This window comes from Microtus pennsylvanicus, chromosome 13, assembly GCF_037038515.1.
Source record: "Microtus pennsylvanicus isolate mMicPen1 chromosome 13, mMicPen1.hap1, whole genome shotgun sequence".
In the NCBI taxonomy this organism is placed as follows: domain Eukaryota; kingdom Metazoa; phylum Chordata; class Mammalia; order Rodentia; family Cricetidae; genus Microtus; species Microtus pennsylvanicus.
The window spans coordinates 81,859,820-81,886,780 of record NC_134591.1 but is presented as its reverse complement, the minus strand read 5'-3'; the positions used below and the strand labels follow the sequence as shown (position 1 = coordinate 81,886,780).

General features: G+C 54.2%; 1 protein-coding gene across 3 annotated transcripts in view; it reads right to left on the bottom strand.

Annotated features, from left to right (window-relative positions):
- The window catches only part of Megf6 (multiple EGF like domains 6), a 95,865-nt gene extending 73,682 nt beyond the window's left edge, over positions 1–22,183 (bottom strand). For all 3 annotated transcript variants that reach the window (XM_075944984.1, XM_075944986.1, XM_075944985.1), the window contains exons 1-3: positions 21,948–22,183; positions 15,908–16,042; positions 9,317–9,426 (exon numbers count right to left, since the gene is read on the bottom strand). In XM_075944984.1, the coding sequence (XP_075801099.1) occupies positions 9,317–9,426; positions 15,908–16,042; positions 21,948–22,066 (364 nt within the window). In that variant the 5' untranslated portion in view covers positions 22,067–22,183. The remainder of the gene's footprint in view (positions 1–9,316; positions 9,427–15,907; positions 16,043–21,947) is intronic.
- Positions 22,184–26,961: the final 4,778 nt, after the last annotated feature.

Genomic DNA, 26,961 nt, shown 5'->3' with positions numbered 1-26,961 from the left:
GCCAGGCAATGCGGCATGTCATCTTAGGGGACAGAGAGGACCAACATTCAAAGGTGGGCACATACAGATGACAGTAACCCCCTGATTTTGAGACAAAAAGGTGCACCGAACCAAGAATACACACTTCTGGTGGCTCAAAAAGTGCTGGAGCCAAGAGAAGGGGGAATCCCAGCTGGCATGGGTGCTCAGGCTCACATTCTCCGGCCGAGGGAGAAGCCCGAGTCAGGACCAGCAAATGAAGACCTTATGCAGGGCAGCGGTGGCACACATTTTTAACCCCAGCACTGGGACGGCAGAGGCAGGCAGAGTCTGAGGCCAGCCTGGGCTACAGAGCAAGTTCCAGGACAGCCAGGGCTACACAGAGAAACCCTGTCTGGAAAAAACAAAAGCAAACAAACAAACAGTGCGTAAGTGGGTCACTGTGTCAGGACAACAAGACGGCAGCAGCATCACCCTGTGCCCTCCAAGGGTTGACACTGAAGCCACGGGTGGCTGTATTGGTGGACAAGTACCCTTTAAGACCCCTAACCTGAGGATCCCTCACAAACATCAGACCTTAGCCTGAGCTCCATTAGGTACCACACCTCATAAGCCAATGGGAGGCCAATGGCTAAAAAACAGGCAATGTGTGTGTGTGTGTGTGTGTGTGTGTGTGTGTGTGTGTGTGTGCGCGCGCGCGCGCGCGTGCGCGCACTTATATTTAGCTCTGTGGTAGAGTGTTTGCTTTACAAACAAAACTCTAGACTCGGTCCCCAGCATGGAGCAGAGGAAGCAGACAGCAGGGAATAGAACCAACAAGCAGACATTGTTGACAACCAAACTATAAAAACTGAACACATAGCATCAAGTATAGTAACAGGTGGGCGGTAATTACAAAAGCACCAATAATCCGCTGAACACCTAGTGTGGGCCAGGCCTGGCAGGAAGTCTGCCGCCTCCAGGACCTCCTCCTAGCTGCTGACTTCAAGAGACCCTTCAGAACTCCCTCAGGGGAACCTGAAATGCAAGGTCAGGTGGAGAGGACCTAAGACCTCGTCCTCTGAAGTCCAAGCAGGTGCAGGGAAGGCTGGGCACTGCCCGTCCCCCAAAGCCAGAGGATACTCCAGAGACCAGCTGTCCAGTGTCTCCTCTGCTCCACCCCTAGTTCCTCACCCCAGGATCAGCGCCAGCCCCGGCTGCCCTCCTGCTTATCCCTCTGTCCCTACTGCTGGCACCTGAGACTTGGGTTGGTCCTGATCACTTACCACACCCAACAGCCTCCTCTTTATCAGGGACATCAACCACGCGGGACCCCTTTCGGAGTGGAAGGAGGAGAAAGGAGTCCCACAGGGTCAAGGGTACGAGACCCTGAGCTAAGGTGTATGCACGCTGTGGATGTGAACAGGTGTGGGTCCATGAAGGTGTGTAACTGTAGGCATGTGTAGGCACACACGCTGTGTGGGAATGTGCTGTGAACGGTTGCCACCCATGGACTCTATATTTGAATGTTTAGTCAATCAGGGAGTGACACTACTTGAGAAGGATTAGGAGGTGTGGCCTTGTTGGAGTGGGTGTGGCCTTGTTGGAGTGGGTGTGGCCCTGATGGAGGAAGCCTGTCACAAGCAGTGGGCTTTAAGGTTTCAAAAGCCCAAGCCAGGCCCAGTGACTCTCTTTCTTTGCTGCCTGTGGCTCTGGGTGTAGAACTCTCAGCAACCTCACCAGCTCCATGTCTGCCTGCATGCCACCAAGCTTCCTATCGGGATGATAAAGGACTAAACCTCTGAACAGGTAAGCCAGCCCTAACTAAATGCTTTCTTTTGTAAGAGCTGCCATAGTCACGGTGTCTCTTCACAGCAATGGAACACTGACTAAGACAGGGATTGTGACAGAACACATATATGCATGAGAGCTTATATCATACAAGTGAGCACGTGGTTACATGGCCAGCAGTGGGCGGGGCATCTCTGTGAGCAGGAAGCCATACACGGCGGAGTATGGCTGGTTCAGCTGGGTGGATGGCATCTAGGTAGACATGCCTGGAAATTGTACCATGGAAACCTAAAGGGGGACTCTGTGACTGGGTGACCTGAGGTTCTTAAAGGAAATAACAAGAGAAGGTCACAGTAGTGCACCAGGAGCCCGTGGGCTCTGTGGAGCATGCAGAGGGAAAGAAGCCCAGGAACTGGGACCTGGGGAGTCCAGTTCCCACACTGGAGCACGAAGCTGACGAGCAGCCAGAACGGAAACAGAAAAGGAAAAGCAGATGCTGAGGCAGGAAGCAGAGGGAGCTGGGGTCCAAGTGGCCTTCCTGTAGCTCCTCTAACACATCCCTGACAAGCCAGCCAGAGACCCGGATGTCCCAGGAAAAGCAGACCTTCAGGAGCCACCTGCCTGATGCACCAACAGCTGGACGTCCAAGCCCAAACCTCATCCCCTGACGTCCAGCTGTAAGTGTCCAGGCTGCTGGCACTGCAGGTGGTGAATAGGATCAGAGGCACATGCCTCCTGGTTCCCATAGCGACAAGTCCCTCCACCTGCCTAGGGATTTTCCTAAGAAAATGCCTGACCTCTTCCTGGACGGCCTGGCAATGCCACCCTCCCTACCCAAGGAGGCAGGAGTGGCCAGGGAAGGTCAGGATGAGTGGTCACACCACATATCCTCCAGACTGCAGTCACCTGAGCAGAGCCAAGAGCCCGAGTCTCTTCCCCTAGTCATACAAAGTGCACACAGGGATAGGGAGGTCCTGGGTGGACAGCTTCTGGGAGGCAGAGTGGGTCTGGGTTCCACTGCCATCTGCCCAGCGGCTTCTCTCCCCGCTGGCTACTCTGACCACATCCCAGAACCTCTCAGGGCTGGACAGAGGGTTCTCGCCAGTCCCTGTCCCAGTCCTTCATGGCAGTCCAGGCTCCCCACCCCTGACTTGTGCTTTCTCTGTTCTGCCCCGTGGTTAACACCATGTGACACCTGACTCATACCCATCAGGGACCTTACAGTGTAGCCTTGCTTGAAAATGGGGTCAACATCAAGATGGAAAGAAGACATGGACTGGGACAGTCCTAAACACACTGGAGTGTCCTGACATGGAGTAGGAACTAGGAGGTCACACACAGACAGAGGCAGAGCAATGAGCCCGCGTGCCACAGACACCAGGGACATCTAGGTTGCCAGCAGCTGGGAGGGGTAGCATGGTTGGCACAGGCCCTGGATACCAGATCATGACAAACTGGCACAAGCCGGAGTCACCAGGAAGAGAGCCTCACTGAGGAAACGTCTGGACTGTGTTGGCCTGTAGGCGCGCCTATGAGAGACTCTCTCTCGACTGGGTTGAGGTGGAAAGATCCAGAATGTGGGCAGCATCGTTTCACCTCATGAACAAAACAGAGCTGAGCACTGAGAAGCATGCGTGTATGTCTCCCTCCTGAGAAGCACGCTTGTACATCACCCCTCCACACGCACCCTCTGTTCTTCACGGTGGCCGTCTCCCCACATACCCCTCTGCTTTTCATGATGGAGGTGTCTCACCACTTCAGACTTACACCTTGAACTTCTCTGCAGTGATGAACTGTAGCCTGGAATTGAGAGCTGAATAAACCCTGTCTTACTTAGGTTTATGTTGCTGTGATGGAACAACCCAGGACTACCTGCCCAGGGGTGGTAGCACTGCCCACAGTGGGCTGGACCCTCCCACATCAATCACAAATCAAGAAAACACCCACCACAGAGCTGCTTCCCTCCTCCTACATGACTCTGGCTAGTGTCACATTGATAAAAAACGAACCAACACCAACCCTTCAGTCCCTAGGTTGATTTGTTTTTTGTCTGAAAATGAAGCTAAGATATCAACTTGGGCTTTTGAAACCTTAAAGCCCACTGCTGATGACATGCTTCCTCCAACAATGCCACACCCACTCCAACAAGGCCACACCTACTCCAACAAGGTCACACCCACATAAGATATCACATAAGATGCCCAGCTGCCATTGTTGCCACAGCCACAGGAGACTCCTTACCTCCACCACCCTGACCTCACCCTTCCCATTCATTCTGCTAATTCCATTCCTGGTACCGCACCTCCTACCCCCGGACCCTGCTACTCCTACCCAGGAACACACATGGTCACCTTCACACGAAGGCTACCACAGACCTGGAAAGAGCTTTCCCCACCCTCCAGCTCCTCTTTGCCCTGCCTCCTTACGGCTCAGCCACCTCACTTCTCACCCAGAACTGTCCACCCTCCCAGGAGGCCATGTGCCCCACCCCATACTTCCTCTGTTTCCATAGCAACTGTGGAGCGGCACACCCACGCTGGTACTGACTAGCACATGTATTGAGGCACTGTGCTGCCTTGAGATGGTGCCTCTCTTTCTGAAGATGGCCCTTGTCTTCTGTCTGGAATACACTGTCCTAGTCTGTCTTGGGACACAGCCATAATACATATCCTGCAGAGGTGAAGCCTGTGGACCTCAGGGAGAGAGAGAGGAAGGGGGAAAAGGAGGAGAGAAAGAGGGAGGGAGGGAGAGGGAAAGACAGGGAGAGACGGAGAGGCAGAGATTGGACGCCCTTAAAGATTTTTTTTACAGTGTCCTTCGTACTCCACGGAGCTGAGGCAGTTCCTGCCATTTGTCTCCCCACAGGCCACACTGGGTCCACATTCCCGCGAGCTGAGCTCCCTCATCACAGGCCAGTGTTTCACCCCTGCAAGTCCGTCTCAGGGACAGGATGCAGCGGGTTGGAGATTGGCTCCTAAGGGCAGACACCTTGCTGGCTGTGTACATATATATGTTCCCCTCCTTCAGGGAAAGAAGAAAGATTCCCAACATAGTCCCTGAGTAGCTCTGGCTTAGACATTAGGAGGGTCCAAGAAAAATGAACCACCTAACTGGAATAAGAGTGGAATTCAATGTGGCCCTTATTACACCCAGGGTCTGGGCTGTCGCAGGTGGGGCGCTGAGGGTCACGCTGCAGCTGGGGCCATACAGATCTGAGTGGCCTGTGCTGCTACAAGGTGTTGTGTGACGTCCAGGCCTGGGCTGCTACTGAGGGCCAGGCCTGGGTCAGTGGCCCTACCACAGCCAGTGTCTGAGTTGATATCCCATGGCTCCTGTTACTACTGAGGGCTCTGTGGATGTCCAGGATGTGGTCAACCTTTTGAGACCATGTTGGTGTCTGAGGGCCTTGCTGCAGCAGGGGGCATGCTGATCTGGGTGGCCTATGATGTCACTGGGGCCATGGTGATATCCCCGCCTGAACTGCCGTGGAGGGCCATGCCTGGGTCCACTAGACCAACCAGCTCAGCGACCGCCCAGGTCCATATCCTGGGTCTTCAGTTGTCCCACCATAACTGCTACCCCATCTGTGAACTGCTAGAGCGTGAGAACGTCCTGCATGAGTCAGGACCCGCATGACTCAGGGCCGGTGAGGGTCCAGTGAGGATGGCGAGCCAGAGACCTTGAACCAGACCATGACTCGGTGCCGTGAACGTTTTGTGGGTGGAGCTGATGGGACAAAAGAGTGTACTGGTAACACACCACAGGTCCCAAGGCCACTAGGATGGATGGAGAGGTGCTGCAAAGATAGAGGAACGAGGTGGGTTTTGTTTGTTTTGTTGTTAACTAGTTTGGGGGGAGTTCCTTTTAGGAGGCAATGTAGGGGTAAGGGGCAGATATGAAGGTAAATGGGATTGGGGTGCATAATGTGAAATTCCCAAACAATCAATAAACAATTATGTCATTTTAAAAAAGAGTGGAGTTCAGAGGAATGGGAAGCAGAAGGCAGACTAGCAGAAGGGGCAGGGCCAGCCACATCCACGTCACGGGGCCGCCAGGGCTCTCGGGAAGCTGGGTAATTACCCCTGACACCCCACCCAGCACTTTTTCTTCTGGTCACCTCCCAGCCACCATCCCATAAATGGACCTGGGAGAAATCACAGCCCGATTAGCAGCTTCCTGCCATTCTCTGGCCTCCATCCCTCCATCAGCCGAGCACCCCGAGGCTGACACTGTCCTCCTACGGTTTCCAGGTCACACGGAGCAAGGAAGCTTCACAATGGCTGGGGAAGGGCTGGACTGAGCAGCCAGGGCACTGCCCTTCTGTGGGGGACGCTAGAGGTGACGGAGGAATGGGGAGGCTGGAAATAAAGGAGCATCTCTCTCCGCTGCATGAGGACTCCTGAGCCCACCTAGTTCTCATTGTTCCTGCGGGCACACTGGCTGGGAGGAAACTGTGGGAAGCTGCTTATGTTCACACCTGACCGTGGAGAAGCCAGGACATCTAAGGAGACCGTGGGGAGCCAGGACATCTAGGGGTTCCAGCCACTGAGGAGGACCTGAGACTTCTGCTCTAGGGCAGAAGCCCTATCCGCCTGCTCCTGTCCTGGTCGCACTCACAACAGCCGAGCTGGCGTGAGGCTTCCCAGGGTCTCTAGCCCACAGGACGGAGAAGTGCAGGGCCAGGCGACTCCATCCCTGGAGGTCACAGCTGACACAGATCCACCTGAACCCTCAGCAAAGTGACCCTGTACGCTATTGCCCCGCTGCCAACAGGTATCTTGGCCTCCTTTAATAACAACTGGACAAGCGGACCCCGCCAGAGATCTGACTGTGTAGTAGAGACAGGACATCACTTGTTACACCCATGGTTCTGAGACGGGCATTGTCATTCCTGCCAAGGTCTTGGGGACTGACACATCGCAGGTCACAGGAGCAGGAATGGAACTAAGCCCAGAGTTCCTTGCCTCCATTGCCTGGTTCACACAGGGTAGGTGTCCAGCCCACTAGTAGCCACTTGTCCCACATTCCTGCCTGGGTCAGGCCCTGCCTAGCCCAGTGTCTCACTAACAGGACCTTAGAGAAGCCGCCATGCTGACCATGAGGCTGTGGCTCCCGGCATGATGCCAGCTCCAGAAAGACAGTGGTGAGAGGGTAACACCAACTTGATGATGCAGGGCAGACACCATGACCAAAACCTGCCCTGCCAATAGCCACCCCAGGATGTCCCCCACCTGCCTAGCCTCAACTCCACACCCCGTCCCACGCTAACCACAACATAGTCTCCTCACCAGACCAAGGGCTCTCAAGGCAGGTGCTGTCCCTGCCAGCCCCTGGCCCCAGCACCAGCCGTGAGTAGCTACTGGGCACAGCCTGAGAAAGTGGTGGACAAACGAAGGAGTATGTGGCCATACGGAATGTGCTGGATCTCCAGCCTCTAGGGAGGAGACAGGCCCAGGTTCACACCTGCACCGGCCCCTCAAGGATGGGAACCAGACTGTGATAAACAAGGAAGGCGAAGAGCATCCGGAGACAGAGATGCTGGATCACAGGCTGGGCCGCGGCCATTAAATAAACAAGGCCAGACACGTAACTAGGGGCCCTCCATTGAAAACAAGCCTCAAAACAAACAACTAAGGAAGCCCGGGCTCTGGGTGGAGATCCTGTGGTGGCTCCCAGGCCATGTGACAACCAGAGCCCCCCTGCCACCACTAGCAGCCTCACCAGTGCTGGGTGGCCCTGCTCCCGTACCCACTTCTGCCACGGACTGGGAGTTACAACCACCTGAGCTCTCTGTCCTATGGGATAATCCTTCCGCAGGCCGTGAAAATGCGTTGCTCTCAGTGTTAATAAAAAGATGATTGGTCAATAGCTAGGCATGATTTTTGGGGCATAGAGAATGCTGGGAAGAAGACAGGCAGGGTCTAAGGAGTCTCAAGTAGATGCAGACAGAAACAAGATGAACGTGCTATGTTGAAACAAAGTACCGCCACATGCCAGAGGATAGATAAGAAGTATGGGAAATTTTTAAATGTAAGAGTTAGCTAGCAACAAGCCTGAGCGTTTATAACAAGTCTCTGTGTGGTTATTTGGAGCGACTGCCAGGACACAGAAAAGGTCTGCTTACACTTTACAGTTCCGCATGCAGACGACAGCCTGACATCCGGCTCATACAGACAAGCCGAGTTGTCATGGCTATACCCTCAGCCCTGTTACAGACCCACCCTGCCCACAAAAGCCAGCACCCGTGTCTTGCCTGTACAGCTGGGTCAAGCCTGGCTTGGCCTGCCTCTGCCCACTCTCGCCCTGGGATATTCACCAGACACCAGCTCAAGACTCAGAGGGGACACAGGGCAACAGGCTGCCCTGCTCCCCTCCCCGACCCCACCATCCTGCCCACAGCATCCCTTTCCATCCACCTGTCCCTGGAAGCCTTCAAGCCCCCTCTCCCTCCCGTGCAGCCACACACACCCGATGCTTCCCTATTCTCCATCCCATTATTAGTGCTCCCTGGCAGACCCAGGGAGCCCCCGCCTCACAGCAGAAACCCAGGGGCCCCCGACTTTGATATCTGTGCCCCAATTATAAGCCACAGGAAGAAGGGGACACATCAGACACCTCCAGAGAGCCACAGAGGGAAGGGAGATACTGGTGTTGGGCCAGAACACCCCAACCTGAGGAGTGCTGGACAGCATCCCAGTCTTGTCACCTCCAAGCTGGCCTCCTGTCCTTTTCCCTCTGCTCCTTTCCGGAGAGTGACTCACTTCCCTCCTGGAAAAAAAATCACCAACCGTCCCTTCTCCCTTCCCTACTTCTCACTAGAGTTCACCTCAGGACAAGCAGCTAAGTCTCCAACGGTGAAGCCCACCATGCTTAACCTTTGATGTGAGGAGTGTGGCTCCCAGACACCCCAGTGACTTTAGGGATGATTGTTCTAGAGGAATACCACTCTTGCCTGCTGGCCTGTCCCCACGACACCTGCCAGCCACCTGTCCCCATGAAACCTGCTGGTCACCTGTTCCCATGACACCTGCTGGTCACCTGTTCCCATGACACCTGCCAGCCACTTGTCTCTATAACACCTGCCAGTCACCTGTCCCCACATTCAGCAGCCAGTCACCTGTCCCCAACACCCACCTGCCAGTCACTGGTCCCCACACCCACCTGCTAGCCACCTGTCCCATACCTGCAGACCAAGGCCTCTCCAGCAGCCACAATAGCCATGCTGCATGGCCAGGAGCCTATTCCTTTGTCCCCCGCATGGCCAGATGCTCAGGTTTGCCTTCCTCCCTCTGATGCCAGTACCAGGCCAGCTCTACCTTCCACGATTCTACAGACTATTCTGCAAATCCACTGTCCCTTCCATTTGAATTCTGCTCGAACAGTCTTTGGCAGACAGAACTGTGGTGCTGGAGTCCCTGGGATCTCTAATGCGACTGAGGGCAGGGACCAAGAGGACAAAAGCTATGTATGGGTCAGTACCCAGAGAGTCAAAGCCAGGCAGATGCTCCCTATTAGACATGCCTCTGTTCAGTCTGCCCAGTACCAGCTGAGAGAGATGGGCACTCACCTGAGAGGCACCCCTCCTGGCCAGGCTTCTGGCTCCACCCCGGACAGCACCTGAACACAGTGCGGGCCTCCGTAGCATACACCTGCCTATAGCTCATATAGTAGACAGTCCTGGAACAGAAGAGAAAAGATGTGTTGATCGTTACAGGGCCAGCACTTGGGCTCTCAGAACACCCCAAAAATAGGTTCTTGCCAATGGGGGTTGAGCAGGCTGAAGTACCCAGGGAGCTGATGCCCCAGACACCAGAGCCTGGCTCCTTCCTCCCCTCAAGGTCTCTGCCTTCTTCACAGGGTGGTTCCATCCTATTCAGGGAGGAATCTTGTCCCCACCTTGCCTGCCACACAGACTCCTCCCTCACTCGAGTGACTAGTAAGGCACATGGCTGCTTCTCCCGGCTGTCAGCTCTGTCCAGTCTGATACCTTTGTCTGTCACTTCTGATACTGAGTTTGAACACTGACTCCCCCAAATCTATGCCTGCCTATAATGGCAACTGACTAGGGAACAAAGTCTGTGTAAGCTGCCAGCAGTTAACACAGGGACACACTGAATAGTGCCGTATGACATCAGTTAATACGGGGACATTGAATAGTGCCGTACTGACATCAGTTAATACGAGGACACACTGAATAGTGCCGTATGACATCCGTTAACATGGGGACATACTGAATAGTGCCGTATGACATCAGTTAACATGGGGACACACTGAATAGTGCCGTATGACATCAGTTAACACGGGGACACACTGAATAGTGCCGGATGACATCAGTTAATACGAGGACACTGAATAGTGCCGTATGACATCAGTTAACACGGGGACACACTGAATAGTGCCGTATGATATCAGTTAACACGGGGGCACACTGAATAGTGCTGTATGACATCAGTTAACACGGGGACACACTGAATAGTGCCGTATGACATCAGTTAACACGGGGACACACTGAATAGTGCCGTATGACATCAGTTAATACGGGGGCACATTGAATAGTGCCGTATGACATCAGTTAACACGGGGACACACTGAATAGTGCCGTATGACATCAGTTAACATGGGGGCACACTGAATAGTGCCGTATGACATCAGTTAACACGGGGACACACTGAATAGTGCCGTATGACATCAGTTAACATGGGGGACACACTGAATAGTGCCGTATGACATCAGTTAATACGGGGACATACTGAATAGTGCCGTATGACATCAGTTAACATGGGGGACACACTGAATAGTGCCGTATGACATCAGTTAACACGGGGACACACTGAATAGTGCCGTATGACATCAGTTAACATGGGGGCACACTGAATAGTGCCGTATGACATCAGTTAACATGGGGACACACTGAATAGTGCTGTATGACATCAGTTAACAAGGGGGAACACTGAATAGTGCCGTATGACATCAGTTAACACGGGGGCACACTGAATAGTGCCGTATGACATCAGTTAACACGGGGACACACTGAATAGTGCCGTATGACATCAGTTAACACGGGGGCACACTGAATAGTGCTATATGACATCAGTTAACACGGGGACACACTGAATAGTGCCGTATGACATCAGTTAACATGGGGACACACTGAATAGTGCCGTATGACATCAGTTAATACGGGGACACACTGAATAGTGCCGTATGACATCAGTTAACACGGGGACACACTGAATAGTGCCGTATGACATCAGTTAACACGGGGACACACTGAATAGTGCCATATGACATCAGTTAATACGGGGACACACTGAATAGTGCTGTACTGACATCAGTTAACATGGGGGCACACTGAATAGTGCTGTATGACATCAGTTAATACGAGGACACTGAATAGTGCCGTATGACATCAGTTAACATGGGGACACACTGAATAGTGCCGTATGACATCAGTTAATACGGGGACACACTGAATAGTGCCGTATGACATCAGTTAATACAGGGACACACTGAATAGTGCTGTATGACATCAGTTAATACGGGGACACACTGAATAGTGCCGTATGACATCAGTTAATACGAGGACACTGAATAGTGCCGTATGACATCAGTTAACATAGGGACACACTGAATAGTGCCGTATGACATCAGTTAATACGGGGACACACTGAATAGTGCCGTATGACATCAGTTAATACGGGGACACACTGAATCGTGCCGTACTGAGAATATAGGAAGGAAAGCGTGCAGAGATGGGGCAGTTGGTGACATCCCAAGACAGACACAACAGGGCAGCCAGTGGCACCCAGAATGGTGGCTGGGACAGCTGCTCCCTCAGGACTTCACCACTATATAGGAATTCCAGCTTCAAAAAGTGGTTTGTCTTTTGCATTTTTATGTCTCATGTGTGGGTACACAGGCATGTGTCTTATATGTGGAGGCAAGGACAACATTGAGTGTCTTCCTCAATCTTATTTTTTCTACCTTATTTCTTTGAAGCAGGCTCTCACTGAATGTGGTACTCACCAACTGCCTAGCCTGGCTGCCCAGCAAGCCCCAGGGATCCACCTGTCTGGGTCCCCTCAGCACTGGGATCACAGGTGTGCGATGCTATGCCTAGCATTTTTTTAGATGGATTCTGGGGATCTGAACTCAAGTTTCTATCCACTGTGCCATCTCCCCGGACTCCTCCAAAGCCATTTTTAAGCCACCTGACCTGCCAGCATTTGTCATAGCAGTGCTAAGAAGTGAGCACAAAACGCACAGCTTGGTCGGTGCCCCTGAGCCCTCTGACTGTAAAGTCTCTGTAGCCGCAGACCAGGAACTAGACAAAGAGAAACCAGAGACAGAGACGGGGGAGGAAAGACAGGTAAAGAGGAGATGGTTGACTCCAGCCTCCCGACTGGTCTCCAGCCTGCAGTGCCAACTGCCCTTAAGGCGGTAGGGTTACCCTCCCGCCCAGAAGCGAGGCCCACGGTCACAAGGTCAAGGGCACTTAAGGCCCTGGGAATGGTCAGGTGGCCCAGGCTGTATCTCTAGGCAACAAACCAGGCTGTGTTTTCTGGTCCAGTACACGGGAAGCCATGTGGCCCTGGGCTCTGCCCAATAAACAAGGCTGAGGCCACTTCCCGGAAGTGTGTGTTCCTACACAGGCTCGGCACACAGAAAGTCTCGGAGCACTTTACAAAATACCACCTTGGCAGGACATGAAACCGACCACAGCGTGAACAATATTTGGCAGGGACAGAGCACTAGAGTTTGGCCATCGTAAATATTTATCCCCTTGCCTGGGCTGCAGACAGGGCTGGGCTATGTGCAGCTCCCCCTGGACACTCTTCTACAAGGCCCCCTGAAGGAAAAGATTCCTGGAGAGGCCAGGCAGTCATGAGAACCAAACTCAGCTCACCTTCAGATAATGAACTCTAGCTCACAAGGGCTCTCTAGTCCTGTAGGGCTGGGGGCTTCTGGGACCAGGTCAGAATGGAGGCTGTTGGGATCAGGTTAGAATGGAGGCTGTTGGGACCAGGTTGGAATGGAGGCTTCTGGGACAAGGTCGGAATGGAGGCTTCTGGGACAAGGTCGGAATGGAGGCCATAGTACTCAAGCTGGGCTTCCCAAGAGGGCCTGTGACCCATGATTTGAATACCTGCCACCTTCCATTCCTTACCCCTTCCTTTCTTTTTCTAAAGGACTCCTCCCTCGCCCCTCAAAGGACCTCTTTATGTAGTCTGGAGAGTTCTTAGCCTGGCGACCTGGCTGGCTGTCTGGTCTCACAGTGAGATGCTCTCAGGTGTCAAGACAGCCTCACCTGTCTTTGATGAGGTGACACACCACCACCAAACGCCCATGACTCTGCCAGGAGCCACCAGGTGACAGACATGTGGGGCACGGCCTAAGCAATCACTATAGCCTCACCCAGGCCAATCCAGAAGGGAAAACTGAGGCCAGAACAAGTTCTCGGCTTAGCCACGCACACAGATGAAGGCTAGGACCCGGAGTCCAAACTGGGATGTTCTGCTTGGGCTGGCCACACAGGAGCTCAGGAGGAGAGTTCCCCCCTGCAACCACCATCCCACAAAAACTAAAACAAAAAAAAATCACTAGGGGTCAGGGAAATGGCTCAGTGAAGTAAGAAAACATAAGCTTGAACCCCCAACATCCACGTAGACAGCTGGGCATGGCTATATATACACATATCCCCAGTACTAGGAGCTCGCTGGTCATCCAGCCTGGCCAAAATGGTGCCTTTCCAGCTCGATAAGAGAACCCACCTCAAGACAGTAAGGAAGAGCGGGAGAGATGGTGACATCTCTGACCTCCGTGTGCACACACATGGTCACACCCACTCGTACATATCTTGCACACTCACATGCATGAACCATACACATATAACATCAGAAAGAGGAAGACAGAACAGAGAAGCCTCCATATCAGCATGGCCACACCGTGGTCACAGCCCGACATTACAGTGTGAAGTCCCTCAGGGCTTAGACACCACTGGAGCCCACTGTTGACTGCACAGGGAGCCTCGGCAAGTGACTAAGTTATAGGCTTAGCCGGCTGGAAGGCCAGCAAGGCTGACAATAAGGCCCAGTAGCCGAGCCCAGTCCCAGAGACCGCTGTGTGCTATCCCCAATGTCCCAGCAATCCAACTTAACAGTGAGGCCCCATTCTGACCTCATTTCCATATTAAACACCTGTTCCACCGAGACCAACCTCAGACTACAATCCAGTGTGGGCTCTGCTTATGAGCCAGGAAGAAGGACAGGCCTGAGGGTTCCGGGTAGAGACGAGGACCCAGTCACAGTTAGTGGAAAAGAAGCAACATCCCACAGGGTCAGGCACATTGGAGAAGGGGGCGGGTAGTCCTGGGGCTGGATTCTTAAGAGGTATGAGCTGAGGCCACCACAGCAGGGGAGCTACTGGAAGATCAGCTGTCCAGATGAGGATGGGGGAATCTCCCAGGGCTTGGGACAGACAGCAAGAAAGACTTCAGGACCTCAAGCATGCCTGTGTTTACTGTATACTGAGAGCTAAGGTGGGCCTGGGTGGTATGGGTACTACTGAGTTCTGATCCCCATGAGCTGGTGGGACCCCCTCATCCTCTGTAGGCACTGAGGCACACAACTCAGGTATACCTCAGAGCAGGATGGGTGAGGGAACCAGGCCTATGTCCAACACAGAGAATGGCTTCAACTATAGTAAACAGCTGCTCATCCACAGAGCCCTGGTCCCCACCTAGAACCCAAAATGCCACATGGGACCCCCACCCCAACCTCGGGATTGAATGTCTATGTTACAGGCCAGAGAGTAGGTGAAGGGTACCAGATGCCTTGGGCTGGGCAGTATGATGTGGATCCCAGAACCTAGATACAAGCCCTCTTGAGATATCCAGAAAACCCTGACTCCGACACTATGCCATATACACCGTTCCCCTACACCTACCCACAATGCCCTGTCTCCCCAACACACGTGCACAGCCAGGGAAGTGTGGCCCTCCCAGATATCAGAGAACATCATGCCAGGATGCTGGAGGCCACCAGCCACATAGGAAACCCTGCCAACCTATAGACCTTGACTGCCACAGAGTCTCCAGCCTCAGGGCTCCAGTGGCTTCCAAACAGAGTGTTTCTCACACACTACGGACAGGGAAACAAGCTTAGTGGACCAAGCCCTGCTTCATAAGCATTTATAAGCATGTGCACCCATGTGCACTCATGGCCATGTGAGGGCTGGAAGGAAAAGGCACAAATGTCAACCTCTGAGACTGGGTCGAGACCTCCCTTTCTGCCTCTGAGTTCTTAAGTCTCCTGACCTGCTGCCCGTCACTCCATGGGGAAGGGCTCTTCTATGCTTCACAGACTTGAGCTGCATCACCTACCCATCACCTACCACCTTGGATATCACCCTGCTTGTCCCGGATGAGAAGACCAACCACAGTCCCTGAGAAACAAGGCTTCTCGGCTGTACTTTTTCCATCTCTATTCTACACCAGCCCTAATGGACGACAAACAAATACTGAATTCTGAGTGGCCGCTGGAGCTCCTGGACCAGGCAGAGCAGGCCCAGGTACCCCATGAACCCCAGCTCCCACAAGAGCAGCAACAGGCAACACTAAAGGCTTCCCCCTGCTGAGCACCCTGCCCAGCTAAGGACTCCTCAGACACACACCTCCACCTAGCTAGGGCTGCAGCCAACTCTGCCACGCCCTTACCACCCAACGTTTCCACGGCTCTCCCACACTGCCCAGCTTCCCCTTGGGCCTGTGGAGGAGAGCTATGCAAAGGCACTCCTTAAGATTTGATTTTGAAATAAAACATTGAGCAATAAGTTTTTCATGGGCTTGGGAACTGGGCCCAGAGGTCAGGTGGAAAACATCTCCAGTTGGGACCTCAGCTGGCTGAGCAGGGCTTCTACCTTCTGGCCAATCAGCACACCTCCCCTGCAAGGTCCCACCACCACTAGGGCTCCTCCCTACCCTCATAAGTGGCCAGGGCCTGCCCAAGCAGGCCTTCTAGAGTCTGGGAATAAGAGACCACATCCTCGATGAGAGATGGAACCAAGGTGGGGCTCTAGCCCGAGCTGTCTGACCCTAGAGGTCACTCTACAGTCCTAGCTGAGAACTGCCCCCCGTTAGACCAGGATGCCCACCACGTACCTGCGCTCTTGGCCAATGCACCATGCCTGCTGCCCACAGCCTGCTCTCCACACGGGCATGATGCGACTGAAGGCTTGCACACAGGGCTGGCGGTGGCCCACCAGGGTCAGCTTCTGCTCTGCACACACGTGGGGCCTGGAAAGAAGGACAATGACATTCAACTTCTCCACTACCAACAGCTGGCTGGCACCAGTCACGCCTCCAGAGCTATAACTAAGATTCAGCTATGACTGGGCCACAGCACAATGCCCACCTGGCATCTACTCTGGACTCCAGGACAAGGGGACTAAGAGGGACTGATGGCCACAGCATCTTCTGCCAGGATCCTGTGTTGTACAAGGCACTGCCTTAGTCCCTAAGAATCTTCAAGGTAGGCAGGGTCATCCATCCCTTTTGAACAGAACAGTCCTGGTTGGTGCTCAGGCTGGTCCCCAAGTCCAGGTCCCCAGAATAATGCTCTTTCCACACCCTCCTTCACCCCTGCTACCTCAGTGCCTCCCCTGTATTCTCAGAATACGCAGGGGTATGTGGACAAGACCCAAGAGTAGGGATGGGCTCAAGGAGGAATTAGGAAAGAAAAAACCAAAAACTCTGGCCACTATCCAGCCATACCCAGGGCAGTGATTCTTCTTATGTCTCTGCCCTTCACTTGTCCCAGAAGCCAGCCTAGGGGAGCACAGAGTGCCAACGGTGGGTGACCTAACACAGCCCTCCAGGCCCACCAAAGGGAGAAAAGGCTCCAGCCCTCTGAGAGAAAATCAACTAGAGGGACAATCTGGAGATGCTCACCAAGCAATGGACGCAAAGCTCAGGCTCACTCAAGCCTGTACCCCCGAGAGACCAAGGAATGCAAAAGCAAGTTGTGGGACAGAAGACAAGACCCACTACATTGGACCAAGCCTGGCTCTGAGCTCAATCCCGAGCACCAAGGGTTACAGGACACTCACACGGACCAGAGTCATTTTCCAACTTGCTCAGAGCCTGAAATCCTCAGTATACACAGTGAGCAGGGTATTCCTCCCACCCTAGCGGAGGTCCCTGCTAGGGGATAGAGATGCTTCCTTAGCTTTGCCCTGACCTCTGCCTCCATCCCATGCCCAATGAGGCACCCCTCCCCAAGTGACTTCTACATTCTCAGTGACTGCTGGGTGCTGTCCAAAGTCCAGCACTTAAGAGACCCGGACCACACCAACCAGCAGCTCTGGCCCTAGACCAGCCACCTCCAGACGGATGTTCTGACCAAAAAGCCTTTATTTTTGTTTTTTCCCTGGCTCTGCTGCATGGGAAGCCACCCCCTCAGGGAAGTGTATGGACCACCTGCAGTCAAGATGTCCGTAGAAAACAAACATCAGGGGCTCGCAGCCTGGAGCAGGGTCTGCACCTGCCCAGCCATGGTATCAGGGGCTCCCAGCCTAGAGCAGCGTCTGCACCGCCCAGCCACAGTATCAGGGGCTCGCAGCCTGGAGCAGGGTCTGCACCTGGCCAGCATGACACCAGACCATCTAAACCCTAGCTTTCCATCAGTCACAACACAGGCAAGGCAGAGTCAGCACCGCAGCCATCAGCAATCCTAGGCGCAGGACTGTCACATGTCCTGGTCCTCCCAGTCCCATGATACCTTCCCCAGTCTCCCAAATGTCCCATCTAGGGCATCTCAAGTCTGGGGTGACTGCAGGGCAAGGACTCTGGGGTGCCAGGCCAAAGCAGTGGGACCTGGAGTATGCTGTGGACCCCACGTGTGCACTACTAACTGTGAACACATTCTCTGTGGCCAGGTAGAATCCCAGACAGGACGAAGCAGAAGGGTCAGATGGGAAAGGTTTCTGCCACCTTCTACAGACAATCCCCAGGGAGACAAACGACCACAGTGACCACAATGACAATGATGACAGCAACGACCACAACCACCCTCCTCCTCCCCCATGCTGACACCAGGCACCTTCAAGGCATCAGCCCATGGGGACTGCTGGCCACTTTCATCACCTGACAGGAGGTGACAGTGATTTCCCCTGAATCGTCTGTCAACCAGACATGGTCCCTGGACCAAAGACCCCTCCACTTCCTGGGCTCTGCTGAGATTCTGTGCTGCTCGGATGGCTAGCTAAGGAATGAGGACCCAGACTTCTGAGAGCTTGTTGTGGGCTGAGGATCCCAAGCTGGGACACAGGGAGAGACCAGGGCAAGAGTTTGCACAAGGGCAGCAGTTTCCACACAGGGAAAGCCCTCAGCATTCCGTGGCCTGGGTCCTGGCCTTTTGGTCCTTGTGGCCTCCACTTTGCGGTGTGCCCACAGGATAGTGCCCTCTATGGAACCCCTGATAATATGTGCCCCCCCCACACACACACCTGCCCTCTGGCTAGTGCTAAGTGCAGCTGATTGGAGGACCAATAGGAGGTGGGGCCTAGGAGAAGGGACACTGGGTGTCTGTTTCCCTAACCACTTAGAACCCTTCCTGCCAGGTGGTAGCTGCTCCAGTGTGGTGACACAGTCACATGCCCTGACTGCATGCTCACTCTGTCCACCCTCTGACCCCTGCCCCTGCGCTCTGTGCCTCTCGAAGGCCCGAGAGAGCAGCAGAGCGGGCATTAGGACATCTGTGACAGGTAGAGAATGCCACCGTCCCCCACCATGTGAGGATGGTCTGCAGGAAGCCACATGGACAAGAGACCAGTCCAGGGGCTTCGAAGTTCTTACAGGGACCCAGCAAGGCGGTTAACTGACATTCACAGGGACACGGGGAGGCACAAGCTGGGCTCAGCACCTCTCCTAGGAAGTGCAGGCAAAGGGACATGGTGGAGGATGGGGGATACGAGAGGAAGGGAAGGAAGAGACAAAAAGACAGCCTCAGCTCAGGCCCCAGAAAAACCCAGCAAACACTGAGTTGAAGGTGTCTTTCTGTTTCTTGTATTTGCATGTAGCTTCTCACCGAGGCGGGAAAGGCAAAGCCCAAACCACAAGGTAGACCCAGGGCCAGCAGAGGGAGGGGACTTCAGCCCAGCTGCAGAGCCATCTGTTGAAGCGTGGAATGTTGCTCCGGGAAGTCTTTGAAGGAGCTAGAGGCCAGGGGTGTTCATGGCAATGGCACCTTTTACCAAGGTGTGGAAGTGGGAGGCACACCGTCTCTATAACCAGCCTGACCCTGTTTCAGGAGGATGATTTGTCTCTGCCTCTCTCATCTGGCCTCATGGCTCACCTCTGAGCATACTTCCCCTGGCCTGGGTACAGCTGGCACACCGGCAAGTGTGAGGCTTTAGGGATAGGAGCCCAGTGGCTGTCTGGGGCCTAGCAACACTGTGAGAAGGCAGATGAAGTCCCTCAGAGGCCTCCCACCAGGCACAAGATGGTCACAGGAGGTTCAGCAGACATGCATTCCTTCCCCTGCTCTGCCCCCCTGACCACAGCACGGCACCTCCTGTCTTCTGAGACATCTGGCCATTCACCATGTCGGCTTCCCCACACCCTGAAGAGGAGCATTAGGGGCTACACAACAGATCCACAGAGAACGTGGCTGTTTAAGCCCTCAGGGCCAGGAGGCCCAAAGAGCTTGCAAGACGGAACGTGATCGGAGGGACCTGCCTGGGGTAGGAGGGGTCATTGTCAGTCATTAGCTGATTCCAAAGCCCTGGTGGGTTTCTTAGCATAGCTGCCCAGGGGGCTTCTGCCTGAGAGAAGCCTGTGCTTTGAAGCTGTGTATGAACACTGTGGCATGGTCTCAGCTGGGACTCAGAGCTTCAGCACCCAGGCAGCCTCTCTCTCTATCCTCACCGGGGCTGCAGGAAGACGTTACGCAGCCATCCACACCAGCCTTGCACTGCTCAGCAGTCACTCCCATCTCCAGATGAAACAGCCAAGCCAAGCTTCCACGAAGCTGAAAAGTCACTCGAGGCAAAAACCAAACAGGTAGCGAGGCTCTAACCCACTGAATCTGAGCACCCCCCAGGCAACAGCAGCCAGAGAATCACCCATATTTTCCGCAGATTCACCAGAGCACCTGGGATGGGAGTCGGAGCTGCCCTACCCTGGAACCCACGCAGGCCATGGCTTGCACAGCAGGTATGAGCCCCCCGTGGCTTGCACACCAGGGGGCTATAGGCACGGGGACAGAGCACCATGAAAACTCTGCAGCTATCAGTTCATGAACACTGGCCAAAGAGGTGTGGCAGCCGTACCAGGCCCTGCCAGCTCATCAGAACACCTCGGGGGGGAGGGGGGGAAACAAGCAGGGCGGAGAGGGTCAGCCAGGAAGAAGTGTTTTCTAGGGCCCTGGCTGCCTTCCCAGCCCCTCTATCCTGCTGCTCTGAGTGGCGGGGAGTTAAGAGTAGACCTGCAAAGTCACCCCTGGAAGCGGGTCCTGGCGGGCTTCCTTCCACCTGCTGTCTGCTCAGCAAATCCAGCACTCCTTCTCCAAAGTCCAGAAGGCTATCTCTCCCTCACTGGCCCCGCCAGCTAGGACCCATGTGCCGACGCCCAAGAGATGCAGTTCTGAGGAAGACAGCCAGGATTTCTGGCCAACCTGGAACTCAGACCCACCCAAAATGGACAATCTAAGAACAGAGGCCCATTGGGACACAAGGGTCAGGAAGTGGGGGCACACGCCTCGGAGGTGCAGCCCCCACTGCAGGAAGAAGGGAAGGCAGACTCTGGAAAACGCATCAAGCAGGAAGGGGCAGGCTCTCCGGCTACCCTTTCACAACTAGCTCCAACGACTTTCTCAACAGCTGAAGACTTCCTGGGCCCAGGTGAGCAGGACACGGGCAGCAAGGCCTTGGCTCCAATCCCAGGGAGATCATCAGGAGTGGACAGAGCTGGGTGGAGAACCCAGACAGGGCGACCAACTGTTTGCACATGTGCCAGATTGCATCCATCCACCCAGAACTTCAGGAAGCCTGTGTCTGCTGCCCTTCTCAATCATGAAAAGGGGCAGGCAGGCTGGCAACCCTAGCACATCAAGCTAATTGCGATATAATCATCCTGGGGTTGAAGCTCCTTCTCGGCAAACTCACAGCTAAGAGACATGAACAGAAGTCAGGGACCCATGCTGCTCCCATTCTCGGGTGAGATGTCTCCAACTCAGACCAGCTCTCCTTTGTAATGGCCACAAGGATCAAAGGCAAGACCTAGAGTGGGGGGTCCCGAAGGCACCTGCCCCAGTGAGAAACTTGTTCCCCCATTCCCCCGAGAGCCAGCCACGCCTCTGTCCTCAAGGTCAAGTATGAGGTGGATCCTCCAGTGCCAGTCCTGGACAGGAGCAGCAAGTCCCTTCTGTGGCTGAATGGGCGCTTTAATTGGCAGAGAGGAAGCCCCAACTCAGGCCTTTAGGGTCTTTCCACTCCCCATGCAGCCCCAGCAGCTCTGCCAAGTTTACAAGGCCCCATCTTGCACCCTGCAAGGGCCAGGTGGGGGCCGTGTGCCTCTCATCCCTGTACCTCATCCACTTGGGCTCAGTTCGCACCGGTTTTCCTTTGAGGCCAACAGAGGGATCGCTTTGCAGTTTAAGAGAGACCGCTAACCAGCCTATTGGGGAATCATCTTTCAAAATTAAATCCGTCGCCGCTGGCTCCCTGACCCTCTCTTCCTGCTCATTCTAGAACTAAATTCTTTCTCCCGAGGCCCCAGAGCGCACGTGTTTAACACACAAACCAGTTCTGGAAGCCCCCTCTGGGCACCTCCGCCCCTGCGCAGGCCCCCAGACCCCAGGAGACCAGCTTGGGGAGGAAGTGGGACCAGGCGGCTTCCTCTCGGCCGCCTCCAAGCCGGTCCCCCAGCTGGACTCTGCACCGCAGGGGCTTGGATTCCTCACCTCTCCAAACTTCAGCATCCGCCTAAGTCTGCCGGACCCTCACGGCAGAGGCGGGAGCCGCGAGACTAGGGGTCCTGTGGCAGCCTCGAGGGCCCCATATCCAACCCTGGACCCCACGTCTAGACCGTCCCCTCCTTGGTTAAGGCAAAGAACCCATTGTTCTGGGGCCCCAGGGACAAAGCCCCGAGCTCTGTTCGGGTCAGCGTCGCTACCGCGAGCCTCGAGACTGGCGCTACTCACATGCTCGGCTGCAGCGGGCGCGGGGGGCGCGGCGGAACGGCTGCAAGCACGGCGGGGAGCAGCAGCACAGCCAGGGCCACCGCGCGCCAAGCCGCTCTCGCCTCCGCCCGGACAGGCATCGTGCGCACGATTGCGCTCCCACTCGGTCCTCTGCTCTCCGACTCAAAGGAGGCCCTTGCGGCCGCGAGACCCGGTCTTCACGCGCGCCATGCCCTAGCGGACGGCGGGACGCCGCAACCGAGCCGCACTAGGTGCGGGGCGCGTGGTCGCCGCAGGTGCGGATGGTGCAGCTGCCACGAGAGCCGAGAACTTCGCACTCCGCTTGCAGACACTTGCCAGGAGTGCTGGAGAGCGAACTCGGAGCGGGATGCCCCAGAAGTCAGACCCGCCTGCCGCACGCCCCCCGCCCGGACCCCAGCCCCCTCCCCGCCTCGGCTCCCGCCCCTTTTCGGCCCCACCCCCAGCCCAGGCCACGCCCGTTCCGCCTTCGGCCCCGCCCACACTGTCCCAATAGAGAAAGCCCACTTCCAGCCCCACTCCAGCCCCTCCCCTCCGCGGCTCCTGATCCAGCCCACAAAACTAAGCTTGCTTTTCTGTCTCCATTTGTGCATCCTCTGGGCGTTCTCTGCCCACCTCTGGCAAAGAGTCCCAGGTCTGGTCCCGTCCAGGTGTCAGACCTGAGTGTTGCACACCTCGCAAACAGACTTAACCGTGACCTGGGACTCCGGTAAGAGCGTCCGTGACGTCTCCTCTCCACCAACGCTGCATTCACCGTCCCTTGGCCCCTCATTCTGCGCCCGCCCCCGCTGCCCCAGAAGTAGGGAGGAATTGGAGGAGTAGCCTTTGTGTGCCTCTGGGCACCTCCTTTGGGTACTGACATAGGTAACACCACCGTCTGGGCATTTGTATTCCTAGTTCTGTGTGAGTGCTTTGGGTCGGTGGCATGGGGTGGAGTGGGCGTGTAGGTCCCACCAAGCACCTGCACAGAGGTCTAGAAGGCGAGGCCACTCCCTGCTCTGGGCTCTTTGCTGTCCTTTAATTCTGGTTTGGGCTTGATGTGACTTTCTCGAGGGCTAGGGCCAGACCGTCCAGCGCTAGACATGATGTCTCTGGGGCCAGGACTTCCCCACACCTTTTGAAAGTTGAGCTGGGATCGTCTCAAAAGGGCACAGTAGGGGACCTCACTGGTTGCAGACAGTTGTGTGAGCATCCGCCCCAGCTCGCCTCCTGGAGAAGTGTGCCTGCCTTTACATGATTGGTAGGCCTAGCCTGCCCTCCTTTGAAGACCTCCCTCCTCCACCATTCCCTGGGGAGTGGGGTAGGTGTTCCAACATCCTCTCCCTAATGGCAAGTGCTTGAGGGAACCTCTGGCCAAGGGACCTGGAAGTGGAGGAGGAGAAGCGTCTCACTCGCATTTCAGAAGGCAGCAGTCACATTCATGGGCGTGGGTACTGCCAGTCAGACCCACAGCTGGCCCAGTGGAGAGCCATGGGGACAAGGAAAAGAGCAGAGCCTCTGCTTACACTACTACAGCCTGCAGCTCTGAGCACTAGCACAGGACATTGGCCTCGGGGAGGGAGGGGGGAAGCGGGTGAGGGGGGTCCTGGAACTTGCTACCTGACTCCCCAAACAGGACAGGACCCTACTTTGCCCTTCTCTGTTCTGGACCAGATCTCCCTCTTCTGCTTGAGCCCATCACGGGCTCCTCCCTGGATCTCAGTAGTAGAGGCTGCTCAAGCGCTGGGTGACTCTAAAGTACTGCCCTCCCAAGTGTCTGCACCCAAGAAATCATCGATTACCCCACCTCAGTTCGGGGCCTCCACTGCGGGGGAAGTACAGGGTGTCTCCCCAAGTCGGAAACTGCAGTGGGCCCATCTGCTGGTTCCTTCTGAGCACCCCTTTCTCTCCTGGAGCTGACTTTCTCATGAATGCGCATGCGGTCAGTAGAGTGTGCACACGTGGACCGGGACCCTGAAAAGGTTCACCGCCTCCTCTGCTATAGCAAACCATGCCCCAGGACCAGGGTCTGGAGTGGGTGAGCCAAAGAGGACTCCACCCCACAATCGTCTCTGGTCATCAGAGGAAAGAAGGTGGTCCTGGGTGAGAAAGAGAATCTCTCGGTGGGGCTCGGTCTGGGTGTTTAGTCTGCTGAAACCAATGAGGGGACCTTATTGAAGAAACAAACACCAAAGGAAATGAGTTTTGCTGATTTTACAAAAGTACATGGTCTAGTGCATGAATTTCTAGCCCACCCCCCCAACTTAACAATTTTCCTGAATCAAAGTTTTATTGGCCTTAGGTTATTCTAGCTTTGTCCGTGCACCAGCTCTCTGCTGTGTGAAGAGTCCTGGCAGGTGTCAGGTGGTCAGAAAGACAGGAAGTGGGGCGCTTCCTGTTGGAGTCCTTGTGGTTAGGGTAAGACACCTGCACACCTCCTTTTGCGGCAGGTGTGTCCTTGCCCAGCTGTCATGTAAGGCAGGAAGAATATACATAGGCAGAGTGGGGTCTGTCCACTATTCCCAGAGTCCTTGTTCCCGGTCAGGTGTAGGCAGGGGGACCCTGTAGTGTGGAGCTCACATCTCCAAGCAAAGCCCATCACATAGACTGGTGTTGTCTGGAGTCTGGCTCCCATGACCCTGTGTGAGCATCACTCAAATTTCCAAGCAAAGCATTTCACCATGGACTGGTATTAGCTGGAGTCTCACCCCAGCCCAAAGACCCTTTCCTTGTCCGTTCTGGCTCCTGTGAGCATCTGATTGCCTGAAGAGTGTCTAATTCCCAGTACAACAGCTGAGTAATCAGGACACTAAGAGTTTGTCATTTTAAAAGTAATTAGAACCTAGGGTTATGACTCAGCTGGTACTGTGCTTGCCTATCCTGCATGATTTTCTGGGTCCAGTCCCCAGCACTACACAAACTAGGTGTGGTAGTGCACACTCGCACTGGGGAGGTAGAGGCAGGCAGAGCAGAAGTTCAAGGTCATCCTCAGCTACACAGCAAGTTCGATGCCATCCGGGGCTACATGAGACCTTATCTCAAAAAGCAAAAACAAAACAAACCCTACAAAACTAGAAATCAGAGTGTGTTGGGAGCAGTGAGACCCCAGATTCTGATTTTCTTGTAATCCCCTGATCTGAGTGCCTACAGCTGCTCTGAGCACGAGACCTTCAGGAGTTCCTGATGGCAGGAGAGTGGTTTCTGGTGGGTTTGGCTGGGGCCTGGCTATCTCTATATAATCTGCCCCTGAACACAATAAAGGGGGCATTTTTGGGGAATTGAAGGATGACCCATGTCGCTGTCTGTGTGTGTGTGTCTGTGTATTTTAACCTCCAGCCCCTTGCCTGAAGCTCGGTAACTGGGTGCCAGAGCACAGAGCGCAGAACTCAGGGTGCACGTATGTTAGACTGCACACGTGTCTTTCATACACTTTTTTTTTAAATTTTCGAGGCAGGGTTTCTCCATAGTTTTCTTGGTTCCGGTCCTGGAACTAGCTCTTGTTTACCAGGCTGGCCTCGAACTCCCAGAGATCCGCCTGCCTCTGCCTCCCGAGTGCTGGGATTAAAGGCGTGTGCCACCACCGCCCGGCTTGTTTCATACACTTTTTATAACTCACAATGAGCAAGTTTTCTTTTACAGCTACTGAATTAAACATAACAAATATTCTCCAAAACTTAACTACCTGGCTGCTTTTTCATGGCATAATTATTTCAAACTGTATCGTGGGCTGGAGTGAGTCATAACACGGTTAACGAAGCAGACTAGTTCCGTGAGTTATGCCCTCAGTAGGTGTCTCCGTCCCTCAGAAATGAGCAGGGGAAGGAGCAGGCTCCAAGTTCATTAAGTATGTGCATGATAATATCCTTATGTAAACCTGTGTATAAAAATAAATAAGCACTTGGCTCAGAAAGACGGCTGCGTGTATCTCTTTCATGTGGAGTTCATCCCAGTGTCTGCTGTTAAGGGAATATGGCCAGCTAGCCGGTCCGCTGGCTACTACGGACACCACATTCTCCTAGCTTGACACAAACAGCACCTGCTTCTGAGTATTTCCAGTGACTCCATCCTGGATTGTTGTACCAGCAAGGGCTGGCCATGGAGATGTTTGTGATAGCTCTGGGCGAAGGCTCACATAGCTGCATATGTAGGTCCTTGAAGTTTGTAACTTAATTTTCCCTGCAAATAATATCGGTATTCTTTTTCTTATTTGTTAGACTTACTCATTTATTGGGCAGTGCATATGTCGGAATCAGAGGACAATGCAATGGACCTGTTTCGGACGTGTGTCACAGGGGTCAAATTCAGGTTTATCAGATTTTCAACAGTCACCTTTCCTGCTGAGCCATCTTGTCGGCAGTATAAGAACTTGGTCGTTTTTTATATAATGGTAATTCCTGGTCATCCTTCCAAATTAGTTTGGAAGTTAATCTGTCCAGTTCCTGTCAAATTGCATTGGAATTTATCTGTAATTGCCTTAAATGTGTTAATTTAAGAATTATCAGGATTTCCACAGTAACTGGACTATTGACACAGCGCCCCCTTGTGGACATTGCACGTATTGAAAGACCATTTGCTGGCTTTTGCAGGCTAGTGGCCCACACAGGTTTAGCCCCATGTCACCTTCCACTTCAGGTCTGCTCAGTTCATGGGGTACAGATCGGATTTACCTGTAAGAATCCTTGAACTTCTGGGGGTAGAGAGATAGGTCAATAGTTAAGAGAGCTTAATGCTCTTCCAGAGAACCTGGGTTCGATTCCCAGCACCCACATGGCCGCGTACAACTCTCTGTAACTCCACTTCCAAGGGATCCCATGTCCACTTCTGAGCCCCTGTGGACACCAGGCACACATGTGGTACACAGATATACATTTAGGCAAAACAGTAAATACACACACACACACACACACATACACACACATTTGGTTTTGTTTGAGACAGGGTTTCTCTGTAGCCCTGGCTACCCCAGAACTCTCTTTGTAGACCAGGCTGCCCTTGAACTCACAGAGATCCACCTGCC